The sequence below is a fragment of the Epargyreus clarus genome, unplaced genomic scaffold (genome assembly GCF_041222505.1).
Source record: "Epargyreus clarus isolate Ecla_fem2 unplaced genomic scaffold, WU_Ecla_fem_2.2 ptg000015l, whole genome shotgun sequence".
Lineage (NCBI taxonomy): Eukaryota > Metazoa > Arthropoda > Insecta > Lepidoptera > Hesperiidae > Epargyreus > Epargyreus clarus.
The window spans coordinates 818,422-832,707 of NW_027332223.1; the positions used below are offsets into that span (position 1 = coordinate 818,422).

Here is a 14,286-nt window from a genome sequence, read left to right on the forward strand (position 1 = left end):
ATGATATAGACAAGTCCACTCGGGTTACCAGTTGCCAACTTCGAACACTTCCAGCACTTATTAGGCGGGTCAATGTTCAGTCGAGTTACTGAGCTCGGTGTCCAGAAGTCTCTTACAAGTTTTCATGATGTAGACGTTCTTGGAGCTACACCGCTTGAATTTAAAGCAGGCGGCGAGTTCGTCTCTCGTAATTGCAGAATGCGCATCGTGCTTAATGGTCGAGAAAGGATTGGTCAGGAAATTAGTTTGTAGTCGGAACTTGAGTCTTAAACAGAGAGTTACGTGTTAAAATAAACATTTAAAGTTAATTGTTTTTCTTCTTTTGACACAATATTGTTTATGGTGCTGCTAAAAGGTTAGAAGAACGCTTTGGCGTTGTTTGCTTAAATGTAAAGCATGTATTTTGTTATTCAGTTATTTCAGTTAATCGCAAAGAAATCATAGCAGACTCCAATAATAAAATATTGTCCTCTTACACTTCAAATAAATTTTATTTTGTAAGTGCGTTGTAAAATAAAATCTCGTTATAGTGAGAGATAGAAAATTTAGTACTAATGGATGTCAGAGATTACTGCATACCAAATCGGATCGGCAATCAAAATTTAAAACTACTGCTAAGAATTTTAATATTCAGCAAAGACCGGCGGATCGTTGTCAAACTTCATCATAAGGAATAAGAACTGCGAGCTCCGATGCAACTAGCGCCTTCGATGCACCCCATCGCCTCCCTAACGGGTGATGTATAGCGGTGGAGGATTCAGACTAAATCCGAGGCCGTCACGTCTCTGCGATCGCTCTCCCTGAAATATGACAGCGATATAATGCGGCCATCGCTCAGTAAGCCGGGGCTCGATGAGGAGAATATTGCCGGCGCCTGAGAGCTCAGGGACGACCTGTGCATTTGTTCAATAAAGCTCTATACACTTATAGAGTACAAGCTCGTACTCGATTACTTTATGTGGAGCACGTTTGCTCATTTTGTTCGAGAGATACTTTGTCTTCGATGTTATTGAGATCGAACTAGTTCTATGAAGCGAGCGATGTGTTTTATAATATTCTTTAGATGACTTTATTTGAGTTACATTTGAATTAGACATTAATAGTCTTTCTATTCTAAAATCTACATATATTAGTAAGGATGTTAAGAGAATTTGGTTGATTTAGGAAGTTGAAATTTCGATAAGGTTTGAAATTTAGATTTTGGTCATCGCTGGATATGAATAATTATTTTCGGAAAACTTTTAAAATATCCGACATAGGTTTTGACCAGTAACTACATGTATTGTTCTTCTACCAATCGAATAACATCTTCACATTGGACATTTGTGGTGAAGAATGATCCACATATAGTGTAGGCATAGACATTCTCCGCAACTTCTCTCATTTGTGAAAGACCTAGGGCTAGGACCTAGTTCCAGCAGTGGAACATAAAAAGAGGCTGTAGTTCTAACAAAGGCATACATGCATAGTTCTCCGAAGATATCCTGTTTTAAAATATATATTTAAAACAGGATATCTTCGGAGAACATCTATGTCCATTCTGTATCTTTTACAGAAATCCCTGTCATTATTATTTGAAGCATATTTGTCACTTTGTTCCAGGCGGACCTGTCCTGCAGAAACACGAAGCAGCAGGTGGGCGCGCTGTTCACGCGGAGCAACTTCGTCACGCTCAAGTACGTGACTGACAACTGGGGCACCGATGCCAACGGATTCAAACTTGTCATCACAGCCGTCAAGGATCCCAGTAAGTGTTTATGATACATGGATTTCTACTAATATTGGAATTGTAAATGAGCTATTAGTTCACCTGATGATTACTGGTCACTGCTGTTCAAGAACATCTATGTCCATTTCCATGAAGAATAGGTCCTACCTGAAGTCGATCATAGGTGCGATGATACTTTTGAGGACTAAGATGGTTGTCTCGTGTGTGAGTCAGCCGGCATCCACACTTCTTCACCGAAATGCAAGAAGTGCTTAATGCTAGAATGGATTGTTCAGCAGTTTCTCCATTGTTTTGGTTCTGCATTAACTTAAGATGAAACTGTAATTTTTAACGACACCTGATTGAGGTAGAGTTTTCTCTTGACGTGTTCAATTATTTCTGATTGATATAATATTTATATTGTACCTATATCGACGAAAATCGGATTAACTTTGGAACTCGGGAATCCTTTCAAAAATGTACCGAGATCCGTTGATAAATGTACTAGACGAAAATTGCGACACAAATTTCCGAATAAATAAGCATTCCGTGAATTTGCAAGCTGATTTATATTTCTCGTTAAAGATGGAAGTAGATAAGCAGCGATGCTTGTAATCCGGAGTGCTGAATGAGTGTAAAAGTATATTAAACGGATGTCACTAATCCAGTTGACGACGAAATAAATCTAAAAGAAACGAGCGTTCCATTAGGCACATACTCGTACCGGGAACAGGCATCTGCGAAGGTCGACCCTCTTTCATCGCCCTATTTAATTTTCCCCGAATGTTTATTTATTCGTACAAACAGCCGACAGGGCAGTTCGTTTACACATTCCACCCTTATATAAAAAATTCTATACATTCCTTTATTGCGTATCCTCAATGACATTCACGACCTGTTGCGAACAGTTTAAGGGAACGACTTATCCGAATTAATAATCTTTATGTTCCTTTTTATGTTCCATAGTTTATGGAATAGCAACTGGTTTTTTACTACTTTTGTTTTCGCGGTCGCATCATGATCACTGCTGAAGGATTTTTTCCTCAACAAGTCCAACAATACCATTCGAGGGCCATTGTTGCAAATAAGGATTCGCCAATATGGAAGATTCTGCCGTAGGTAGCAGGACTGGCAGTACTGTGTGAATTTAATTCGCACCATACGAATACATAAAACCTTTTTGCCTATCGTTATATATATTTGAGAACCTCACCCAGAAAGAGCATCGCCGATTTGATGGGACTATCATGGAATAAATAGAATTTACGGGAAATTATATAGACTCTTTGAAAATTATCTTTAACGTTTTTAAAGTTAACATCTTGCTCTGATGAATCGTCTTTATAGCCAGTACTCGTTATATAAATATTAGAAATTATAGAACAAATATAACATTTAATATGGTACAGTTATGTCAAAACAGGCAAAAATCTTTTATGTCGGGCTCGGGATACAAAAGCAGCTTTCCTAAGATCTTAGAAAGATCTTAGAAAGGTGGAAACTCGTGATAAGATAAAAAATAATACCTAGTATATTTTTGTATTATATTCTTATCATATATAGTTAAGAGTATCTTTGTTAGAAGTAAATATAAATAGTATTTTTTTAATAATATAACATTTTTGTTCGTCTTTTAACCCGGCGAGCATGAGGTGAAAAAAGTTACATTAAGAATGTGGCAGGGTATGACATACCCTAAATGTAAAATAGTATAATAAATTCATTATTAACTTTTATTTAAATTTGTTGATTATATTCTCTTAAGTATCAATTCATTACTGGAATTAAATGAAAGAAAGTTTATAATCATGAATAATATTTTATTTTTAGTTTTTTTCTTACACTATGTAATTATGGTTAAAAAAATTTAAAGGTTTATTAAAATTAAATTTTCAACTAAAACATTACTCTTTGGAGTGTAAATTGACTTAAAACATAATAAAAATGAGATACTCTTCTAAGAAGAATTAATAATATATTTTTTAATTAGAATAATCAATTTAGGCACTATCGTTTAGATCAGCACAATTTTCACATATCAATTTTGCATGCTCCATACATATGGGCTTACCACAAGCGCTGCAGGAGTGTTTGGTTTTCCTATCCTTCTTGGATGGACAAACCTGGCATCTCACATATCGCCCTGGTACATTTACATGTTTGGGTGAGAGCTCGCCCAGCTGTTTCAGGATTCGCTGGTGAATGTAGCTTGGATTTTTTTTTTTCGATTTTCTTGTACGAAGTTGTTCGTATATCATTGATAAACCCAAATTACGAATAAATTCTGTTCTCTTTATTCCAATGTCTTTATTCATGCTCGGTTATGATATTTTCTGACCTAACCCTCACATTTGGACGCTGAAAATTCTTGTACCACTTTGAACCATCTTTGGATATATAGAAAGGCCACGTACATGCCGAGAAGCTGATACTCTTGCACAGAGAAGAGACAAGGGTAATTCATCCTCGGGATCGCTTTGTGGTTTATTAGTTACAGCATCTTCTTGTCTAATGCTAGACGAAACGTCACCGGGGTCATCGCCCTCTTGCTCCGTGCCAGAATTCACCGCGTGTTCACTACAGTGATCAGTTTCTCCTTCCGAACTGGAGTCATCTGAAGAATCAGTTACAGCCTCCTCTAACATAGCACCATCCAATCCATTCTTTTTGTCTTTCACGATCCATTTCGACCAAAACAAAAAATAAAATAAAAAAATAAAGTTGCTACTAAAATATAAAATTAAAATGATATAAACTTGTAATGTAAAATCATAAATAATAACAAAAGTAATAAAAGAACAATAAAAATTAATTACATAAAAAAAATACTTCAAAAATGACGTGGGGTATTACATACCCGTGACAGGTTTGCACACGAATTACTCAGCCGGTGTCCGGCGCAACACTGCGATCACGCCACTGTCCCCTCCTGCAAACCCTAGCCCGCAGGTACTGAGCGCACGAGTGTGGCCAGACGAATATTTAAAAAAATACATGACTTTTTAAGTATACCCGGGTATGAAATACCCTGGGTCATGCTCGCCGGGTTAAAATTGTCTCGTACCGCTGTTGTTATTTCTTCGGAAGGTGAAGTACTGAAATTGATTCTGGGATAATTTGATTATACTTGAAATTTCTAGCGTTTTCTTTGCAAGTGCACCAGAAGCATAGCGAAATTCCTGAGAAGAAATTTAATTTTCTTATCTAGAAAAGCATAACTATCATTCCTTGGCAGAGTTGCGACTATCATAGACTACTCATGTTCCTCCAACATATTGGAAGCCAGGAGGCACCACCGGATGTTTTTCGCACTTTATTCGACCCGTTGCCAATATTTCGACAATAATGACTGTAATAAATTTTATTGATATTGGCTCTGGTGTGAACTTGTCGATTGACCTCCGCATCGGGCTCGGTTGACCCGGGGACCTTTACCCCTCATTTGTCCTGCGGGGTTTGCATTACTGGAAAGGGGCTGTAAATTTAATTCGTTATTACTGAAGTCAGCAAGCGATTTTTCTACTTTTATCGACAAGCGCTCATTGAAGTTGGTCGCTCTCTTTTTGTTAAAGGAGACCTAAAGGCAATTTTAGTACATTATAACGACTTTTCACAAACTGCTGGTCTGAAGGATTATCAATATGGCAAGGCAGTTACAAGACAATATATTTCATACAGACTTATTTCATCTACTCCGAAAACCTAACACACCTATCCTACGTGAGGAGAATATCAAGTTTTTATATAATAGGATTTTTCAATTTGTAATCTTATTCCAAAAATTTCACCGAGATTTTGAGGAAAAATGATTTTCATTGTTAAGATGGCAACGAATCAAACAATTTTATTTCCGCCATTCTGTTAGCCTCCGTTGTTTCAAAAACTTTTAAAAACGACAAAGCCATCTAATTGCGTACAATTTCGAATTCCACCTAAAACACAGATCGTGTTAATCACCTTAACTCTTTCAACAACGCTACGAGCTTTAAAATAAGTCGAAAGAAGAACAAAGCAGCTGTTTACTCTTCAGATAACATTCTTGTTTCTGTATAAAATATTAAATGTTTTTGATTTAAACACAAAGTGCTTTAGGGCATTGTTTGTTCATACCTCGGAGTGACCCTCCTTGCCGTCCGTCGTTACTCGTATAATGTAAAACCAACACAGATGCCCATTAAATGTGAACTCGAGCCTTTGTTGGGCATATTTTGGGCACATACGTAGCAATTATGATTTCACCCCGCCAGGGTTATTTAATGAGTCATCGCTTGCGATTTTACCCCCATGTCAAATTGCATGGACCTGAAAGCGTATCGTCGGTTGATGTTTTGTGGGTTTTTACATTGCTGGATTAGTAGATACATATACAATGCATAAATATGCGAGAGGATTTCTGAAGTTATTAAATATGGGCTGCTATCTTTGGTTACTGTGTTGGAACGCCTCACCTATTCCACCGTGAGTAGTTAACAAACTCTTCAGAACAGAAGATAACACAAAACAGTTTTAGAACTAAGGCAGATAGTGGTGAAGACGAGTATTTCCCGATCAACACATTCGAATCTAAAATTAAAAAAAAAACAGTTACTAATTTTCATATAGAAACTTATCTTCCTACTAAGATGCTGCTGCCCATTCACTGGATTTAATAACTAAGGAATATCCTAGGACATCCGCAAAAGGACTGCCATTTGAATTCGATACTGTAACTTTATCAAAGACAACATACTTCGCAGAATCATGACACTCGTAATAATCTACCTATTTAAACATCACGTTACATTCACGGCTAATCATTGTATAGCATTACACATAATACACATAAACAGATAGGGAGCTTACACCAACATTAACCTTTATATACGAAACTTCCGTATTAAATACCTTTGTTGCCGAGTACAATCGGGCACAAACGGGGCAATTAGATTTTCTGCCCGGCCGCGCGGAAAAGTACCTGTACCTACTTGTACCTATCGCGTGGGGAGATTTGGCAACTTTCAACGAGGACTGTTGGAGAATAATCATTTATGGAGTTTAGAGGCTTCGTATTGATGTTTATTTTACGTTGATAATTGTGTAATTGTTTCACTGTTCCTTGGAACTTGTTTTATTCAGTTTGCCTACGTGTTTATTGGCGTTTGGTAGTTCTTTGGTATTGTAAACTATGTTTTTTTATCTAGTATGGTAGCTTAAAACTAAAACGAAATAAAATTTAAACGTTATTTATTAAAATATTATCATGTATTTTATTAATTTCATATTAAATAACAATAGCTAAGTAATAAGTGTTTTAAATCGTGTTTATATCGATTTAAATCCGAACTAAAATCTCAGGTTGTTTTTCTTGAATTACGTGGAAAACAGTCACCTTTTGCAATTCGTATCAATCGTTTGCTATGCAAGGTGTAAGGTCCACAGTCTTAATGTCTATAGATATGTAATAATATGTAAAGAAATGAAACAAGTGTAATGACAGAATTCACGTAGAGCTATTAATTCTTCTGCCTGGCGTAAAAGTACTTGTACTTTTTACTTGTATTGCCCTTGCGAAGGGATTTAAGAACTTTCAACGGGGACTCAAACCCGTGCCGGAAGTAATCATATTTGCTTTGTAAAGTTTGCTTTGTGGCTTAAAAGGATTGTCGTTGCTGTGAAGTTTCTGGGACCGTGGTAACTTACTTGCTTTTGATCGTTGTGGGCAAGAAATGTTGTTGTTAGTGTAGCCAAACTCACTACGATTTTTGTGGTTTTTTTCATCCGACGCATTGTATTGAAAACATATTTTTTTTAATAATATTTGACGGAGTAAAAGAGGTTAAAAAGGCTTGACAATTATTGTTATGTTGGTGAATGACTCACGTTCAAACCTTCGAAAGCAAATCACACCAGAATTGTTGAGCTTCGTTTATTCTTCGGGCAGCATAACGACGTCCTAAGGAGGTCCGCACTGTTCCACAGCTCGAGCAGTAATGCCCCGATGTCGCCAGTACGGCCCTTTTTATAGGACCGGCACACGTGCACTTGTTTTCCTATTTAAGATGCAGGTAGTTTTACCTCAGGTGTTTAATCATTTCATTTTATAATAGGAGAACTGCCGTATTTGCTCCGACATATTGAAGTAGCGAACAAGCATATAGTTCACCTGATTGTAAGTGGCTATTGTTGCACAAGGTCATCTGTAATTGACCCTCGACAAGATTAGATTCATATCTGAGGTTGACAACAAATACATTGCTACCCCGGAAGACTAAGTTGAATCGCTTCGGGTAAGTACGTTTCTCTTACCCGTCAAATTAGATGACAGTGGGATGAACACTGGTGTTATTAATATACATCTTATCTTCAATTATTTCAAAAATCCTTGAAAGTTCTTGTCGCAAACTTAATATCGGCATTGGATTTCGTTTATTGCAAAGATGATCGGAAGGGTATAGACCCTGTCCATAGGGACATCATAATATTTTTATGTGTTAGCCATTCATGTGGCGACTGCCCCTGATTGCTTATCACCAAGAGCACTGATTGGGGCTATTGACATGTTCTTAGGGAAGACTCTTAAATATATTCTTAGATGTTTAAGTTACGTTTATTTTATTTATAATATTGCCTATTTACTCGTATATTGCCTTATTTCATGGATTACAATTTACCCTGTGGATTTTAATAGTTATTTACTTGGGGTATGGTACCTTATCCTTTTCGCGTTTTTATATAAATAGGTGATTTTTATGACTATAGTAATTTTATAAAGAAAGATAAATACTTGGAAAGGCAGAATATTGGGGTGTGCTCCTTGATTCATAAGGTACGGGAGATCTAGCCTAGCATTGGGTCATAAATATGTATATATGTGAATTCATTCTATTTATATTAATTCTATTTTATATGTAAATTTATAATTACAGTTACGGAAAGACGCAGGACAATATAGTTTGTATAAAACCGACTCAAAAGCGGAAAAAACTAATTAATCCTTTCTTTAAGCGGAATAAAACGCAAAATTCTTTATGCTATAGAAGAGTGCTTTTGTATAGCTTTAATTATAAATTCTTCTTTGAGTGAAAAAGGAAGTCATGCTGATGAAGTATTTCATTAGGAGAGCTCTTTGCGTTCAAGTGCATGTAAATATAAGAAATTTATTAGAGATTTAATTTTAATTTTTAATTAAATCCCCGGAATAGTTAGAAAAAATATGGTTGCATCACTGTTGTTGTTGTTGGGCACTCATTACTAATAGTGCGATTGTTGAAGATGTAAATTAATTAAGGCTAGTGGTCCAACTAAATATATACAAATCTCAGACCAATAAGGGAAGACAACGTCCCGCGGAATATAGCATTGTAATACTATTTGCATTTTCGCATGAAGACCTTTCAGCATCAATAATTTTATCATGGTTTAAATTATCAAAGTTTATTTGTCTATATAGCGCCAAATGACATCCCCAAATATTTTTATATCGTCAAAAATATAACGGGCGACCCGAGATTCTTCTTTGTACTAAAAGCATCTAATTTCTAATGAATGCGCATACAAATCGATAGAATGTGGCATCCATTAATGTTTATTCGAAGCTGATTCTACTTGGGTTTAGTCTGAGGATAATGACGAAAAATCAGTTATTAAAATTTTTTAGCGTCGAAATTTATCACATCTGACGTTCATTGTCTTCATAAATCTCATGATGGATTGTCAGCTGCCCTTCTGCTTTGTTTAGAGCCATGGAGCTGTAATCTGTTGTTTTTAACACCCCATGGAGTTTAATCAGTGCTTATAACTTAATGTTTTATTAACGATGAATTTTATAAGATTTAACTAGCAACAAACAGTTTACATAATAAGTGGTCAGAGGTCGCTGATGCCTATGGACATTTGTAACCAATTACTTAGACAACAGTGGGTCTATCTGAAGCTGATCATTGTTGTGTGACTTCTCTTGACGACTAGTATGGTCCCTACATGCTAGTCCGCAGGCATCCACACCCTTTCATTGGAAATGCAAGAACTGCTTCAAGCTAGAAATGGCTAGCAAATTGGCAATGTTATTTCCTCAGTCAAATCATATTAATTCCACTGCCTTTATCTCGATGTCGATGTCTAAAGGGCTTTACTGGATCATTTACTGGACACAGGCCTTTCTACATAGGAGAAGGCCTGCTGTGTACCTACTTCATCACGCTGATCCAATGCGAATTAGTGATCACCAGTGTTGGTGACTAACACTTGTCAGATCTTTTGGACCAAACCATGACCAACATGGCTTAGTTAGTCCTGAAGCACTCGAGAGCGACTGAAATTTAGTTACTAGTGATTATCTGTCGAACTTGCCACCACACCTTAAGTTGTCTAATTTTGTGAGTTGGTTACCACATAAGTGGCAGGGCATTGTGTGTTTCTATTGGACCTAACGTTTGTATGAGCAAATACCCGTGACAACTAACATAGTGTCTATAAATACCTTCATCATTGAGTTGCAGAACACGGATGCAAGGAGTTCCGATGCAAGCAGCGGGAGTTCTGCGTGAGCGCAGACCTCATGTGCGATGGCGTGGACCACTGCGCCGACGGATCCGACGAAGACACCGCCATGCTTTGTCCCGGTAATACTTTCAGAGAATTTGTTATTTGTTTGTTACCAATGTTTTTTAATACAGGAGTAGCAGACGAGCATGCAGTCCATTTGATGGTAAGCGGCTACTGCCGCCCATGGACATCTGTTATCAACCCCAGATAGGTTTACACCGTCAAAATATATGAATCAGGATCTAAAATCTGTCTGTTTGATGTAATACTGTAATCAATTAATTTGGTTAAAAGAACTGTCTATGGATCTGTAATTTTAAGTAATACGATGCAGGTGACGCGAATTTGAATTGTGAATTTTCTAGAATTGTAATATTATTTCAATCAGGCCTTTGGTTAGATTTAAATTAGGTCTTTGATTAGAATTCTTGAGCCGTTTAGTAGGATCAGTTATTGCATATCAATTGTACTATTGGTAGTTCTTTTTCATTAGTATGAAGTTCTTTCAATACCTACCAACAGTATTAATTATTTTTTCGTTTTTATAATTGTCGCTTAAAACGAAAAAATAATTGATCCAAAGAACAGCAAAACGATCTAGTTATTTGTTTTGTTGAAGATAAACTTATGGTAATGATATCAATTGGATTCTTGCAGAGAATGGCGGTGGCGGTGCCAACGGCGCGTGGGTGGCGGTGGCGGCTGGCGCGGGAGCGCTGGTAGCGCTGGCCGGCCTCATCGCGATCTGTTGCTACTGCAGAAAGCGTGCGCCACAGCGACGCACGCACTTACACTGTAAGTCCATCACACAAACACACACATGGAGAGAGAGAATGACACACACGCACACACGCACACACCTACACAAGATCTTGTTACTATAATAATCAGTGGAACGCCAAAACGCTATTAGTATCGTTTTTTTTGGAGAATATAATTTCTTAATAGCTTTCTCTCACAATACCATAAGAAACGCTATAGTCAAGAGTTCTAACTTAGCGCCCAGGGGTAGCAATGTAGCAAATAATCTCGGACAGAATTTGAATCCTATTTGGAGTTGATTGTAAATGTCCATGGCAACATCATTTATTATCAACTGCTTGTTTATTACTTGGTATTTGGTCACTGTCATCCATAGACTTCTATGAATTATCAATTCCAAATGCTATACATGAAGCCAATCCACCAAAATATGCGTTACCAATATTTAGAACTTCTCAGTTGATCGGCTCACATGTAAGTCAGCCGGCTTCCTCATCACCCGAAACACAGAATCGCTTCGCGCTAGAAATAGGTGTGGCTATGCTAACTTTCTAGCCGAAACTTACTGGCTTTACCATCATTAAAACTTTTATTCAGTTATGGAAATTAGGGCGTAGGTCAATTGTGAAGAGCTAGTGATAGATAAGGGTTCGTTCTTTACGCAGTGAGACTACCGTGGCTGACCGCAACAGGGCCAATCTATTTTGTCACCTGGTCGCGCTCACCCCCCATAGTGGAAAGCGAAGTCATGTACGAATTCAAAATAATTGTTCTTGTGGCTTTTTGTTTCTTATTATGTGATCCTTCCCCTGTTTATCCCAATAGTTGAGTCGTTTCTACCATACAGAAGGGTGAATCTTTATACAAGCTGTTGGAATATCTTGGCCTTGTCTATTGATATATAGTGTGAAACAACTTATCCTGGTGGTGTTCTAGTGGATATTATGTTATAAGTGTTGAACAAAAGTTAATCCCAAAATAACGACGTCTGCTACTTAGACATTATTTTTAGTTTGTTTGGGTTCCGGTTATATTTTTGTTTTATATGTGTTGAAATCAGACTCAGTCAGAAGTATGAACTGTATGTTTAAGTAGAGTTGTTATGATTCCAGTACAACAGATGGCGAGCAGCAACGGCGCCGGCGGCGGTAAAGCCGCTGGCGCGGGCGGCTCGCCAGGCAGCACGCGGCTGCCGGGAAACTGGGTGCACCCTGCGGGCCCGCGCGGGTAACGTATCCCCTATTTGAGTATAATTATTTATGTAAATAATGAACTTAGAACGTTGATATTGAAATATTGCAAATATTTGTCTGTGGATTCTTACAGTTTTGTCATTCGTTCGTAGGTACAGGGCGGCGCGCCCGGGCCGCCTGCGGGCGCGGGCGCAGCGCTGAGCGCCGCCCCGCACAAGGACGAGTGGTTCGTCTGAGGCGGCCCGGTCGGGCCCGCAGGGCGGGGGCGCCGTACCGGCCCCCAGCGGCGTCCGCGCGAGCACACGCCGCCAGCGACGCCGATCCGACTCTCCCCACACCGTTGCTCGCTCGCCGCCGCCGCCACGCCGCGCGCGCGCCGCGACCTCGCCCGCGCGCGCCCGCGTCACGTCGTCGTCGCGAGCTTCGACGCGATCCGCCGGCCGCGCGAGCGACCGCCGGATCGCCGCGTTAGTTACGTCGTTGAGAGTGTCTATCGTATCATTAAACTCATTATATCGATATTCATATCATAGACTGTTATAGAGGTTCATTATATTTAAAGTTTACAGATTTTTATAGGTGAGGTCGGCTCCCGGGGGGCGAGATTCGCGTGTGCTCGACCCCTGCGAGCCGCACCGCGAAGCGCCCGACTCCGAGTCGGCGCGACGCACGACAACAGTCTGATACGTTACAATAATATTTAGCTGTAATCTGAACGGAATCACTGCCGGAGGCCGGTTGGCCGTGGACATATCGTACGCGGCGCGGCGGGCGAGCGACGGGGGCGCGCTGGGCCCCGCGGCCGGCTGCGGGACTCACCGCGCCCGAACAATCTATCCGAACGTATCTATGTATGTAATACCTAATTTTAGCGAGGATTTTTTTAGGTAAATTTTTACTCGTTTAGTGGAAGGCGCACCGCGCCGCACGCGTGTCGTGGGTGTCCAGTTTTTTGGTGTTAACGATAAACGCATTGTAAATTTATCGATATGACATTAAACATTTTTGGCTTATTGTTTGTATGTTATTGGGTTCTTATTGCAAGAAAACCATTACCTTATCCTTTAGACTACTTACAGCATGATTTATTCTATGCAAATGCAGCCCACACACAATCATTATTGACGGACATGAAAAAAACTAGAATTGAATGAAGTTACAACTGAATTTGGTCTTCTGATCAATAACGGAAGTAAGGAAGGAATCGGATGGAAGGTTAGATACTGAGAACAACACTAACTAAAACTAAGTCTAGTCTTCTAAGTTACTTAAAGTGTGTTAATATTGTGTAGGTCTAGGGACCTGGTTCTATTTCAATTAATATTAAAATTACTGAATTACAATCCACTGTTGGGCACAGTATTACTCTGACTACCTCACGACTAAATGTGGGTTGATAGACCTCAATTTCGAGAATATTAAGATCTCTTAAACATCAACAAATTATGAATAACGAAGGCGAAAATAACTTTCTTATTTAACTAATTATTGTACGTGGGTTTATAAGCCCACCGAAATTGTAAGTAGTGACGAAAAGGCTTAAACAAGGCTGTACAGTTACTTTTTAAACCGTCCAGATTATTTATATAAAGGGCAAGTGTAATCCGCTAATGGTTTTTTTTTTCTATAATATTGGTGTAGCAGACGAGCATGCAGTCCACCTGATGGTAAGTGGCTACTGTCTCCCATAAACATCTGTACTCAACCCTAGGTAGGGTTAGATAGATATTCCTACTTGAGGTCGGCCACAGATACGCTGCTACCCCTGAGGACTAAGCTGGAACGCCTCGTATTTCTTCCTTACCACACCTTTTAAACCAGAACACAGCAGAGCTTAACACTGCTGTTATGATGCAGAGATAGGTGTAGCGGTGGTGCCGCCGGAGTCGAACTACAAAGGGTTCTACTACCTTCGTAATAGAATATGTAAAGCAAATCACCACATGTCAATTTTATGTATTGGATGGTATTTTATACATCGAAGAGGTGCGATGGATGATGGATGATGCGGGTACTACCCCAAGTAATGCATTATCACATTAGCTTACTCTTCTGGTACAAGACAGTATTAAGCGTTGTAGTGGTTGTTTCACAGCCGAA

The 14,286-nt window shown here is 38.8% G+C and overlaps 1 protein-coding gene across 2 annotated transcripts in view; it reads left to right on the plus strand.

Moving 5' to 3' along the window:
* The window catches only part of loaf (low-density lipoprotein receptor domain containing lost and found), a 73,321-nt gene extending 60,122 nt beyond the window's left edge, over positions 1 to 13,199 (plus strand). The window contains exons 3-7 of one of the 2 annotated variants that reach the window (XM_073080321.1): positions 1,603 to 1,747; positions 10,180 to 10,308; positions 10,889 to 11,026; positions 12,106 to 12,220; positions 12,339 to 13,199. In XM_073080321.1, the coding sequence (XP_072936422.1) occupies positions 1,603 to 1,747; positions 10,180 to 10,308; positions 10,889 to 11,026; positions 12,106 to 12,220; positions 12,339 to 12,387 (576 nt within the window). In that variant the 3' untranslated portion in view covers positions 12,388 to 13,199. The remainder of the gene's footprint in view (positions 1 to 1,602; positions 1,748 to 10,179; positions 10,309 to 10,888; positions 11,027 to 12,105; positions 12,221 to 12,338) is intronic. The other variant, XM_073080322.1, reaches the window with a different exon arrangement.
* Positions 13,200 to 14,286: the final 1,087 nt, after the last annotated feature.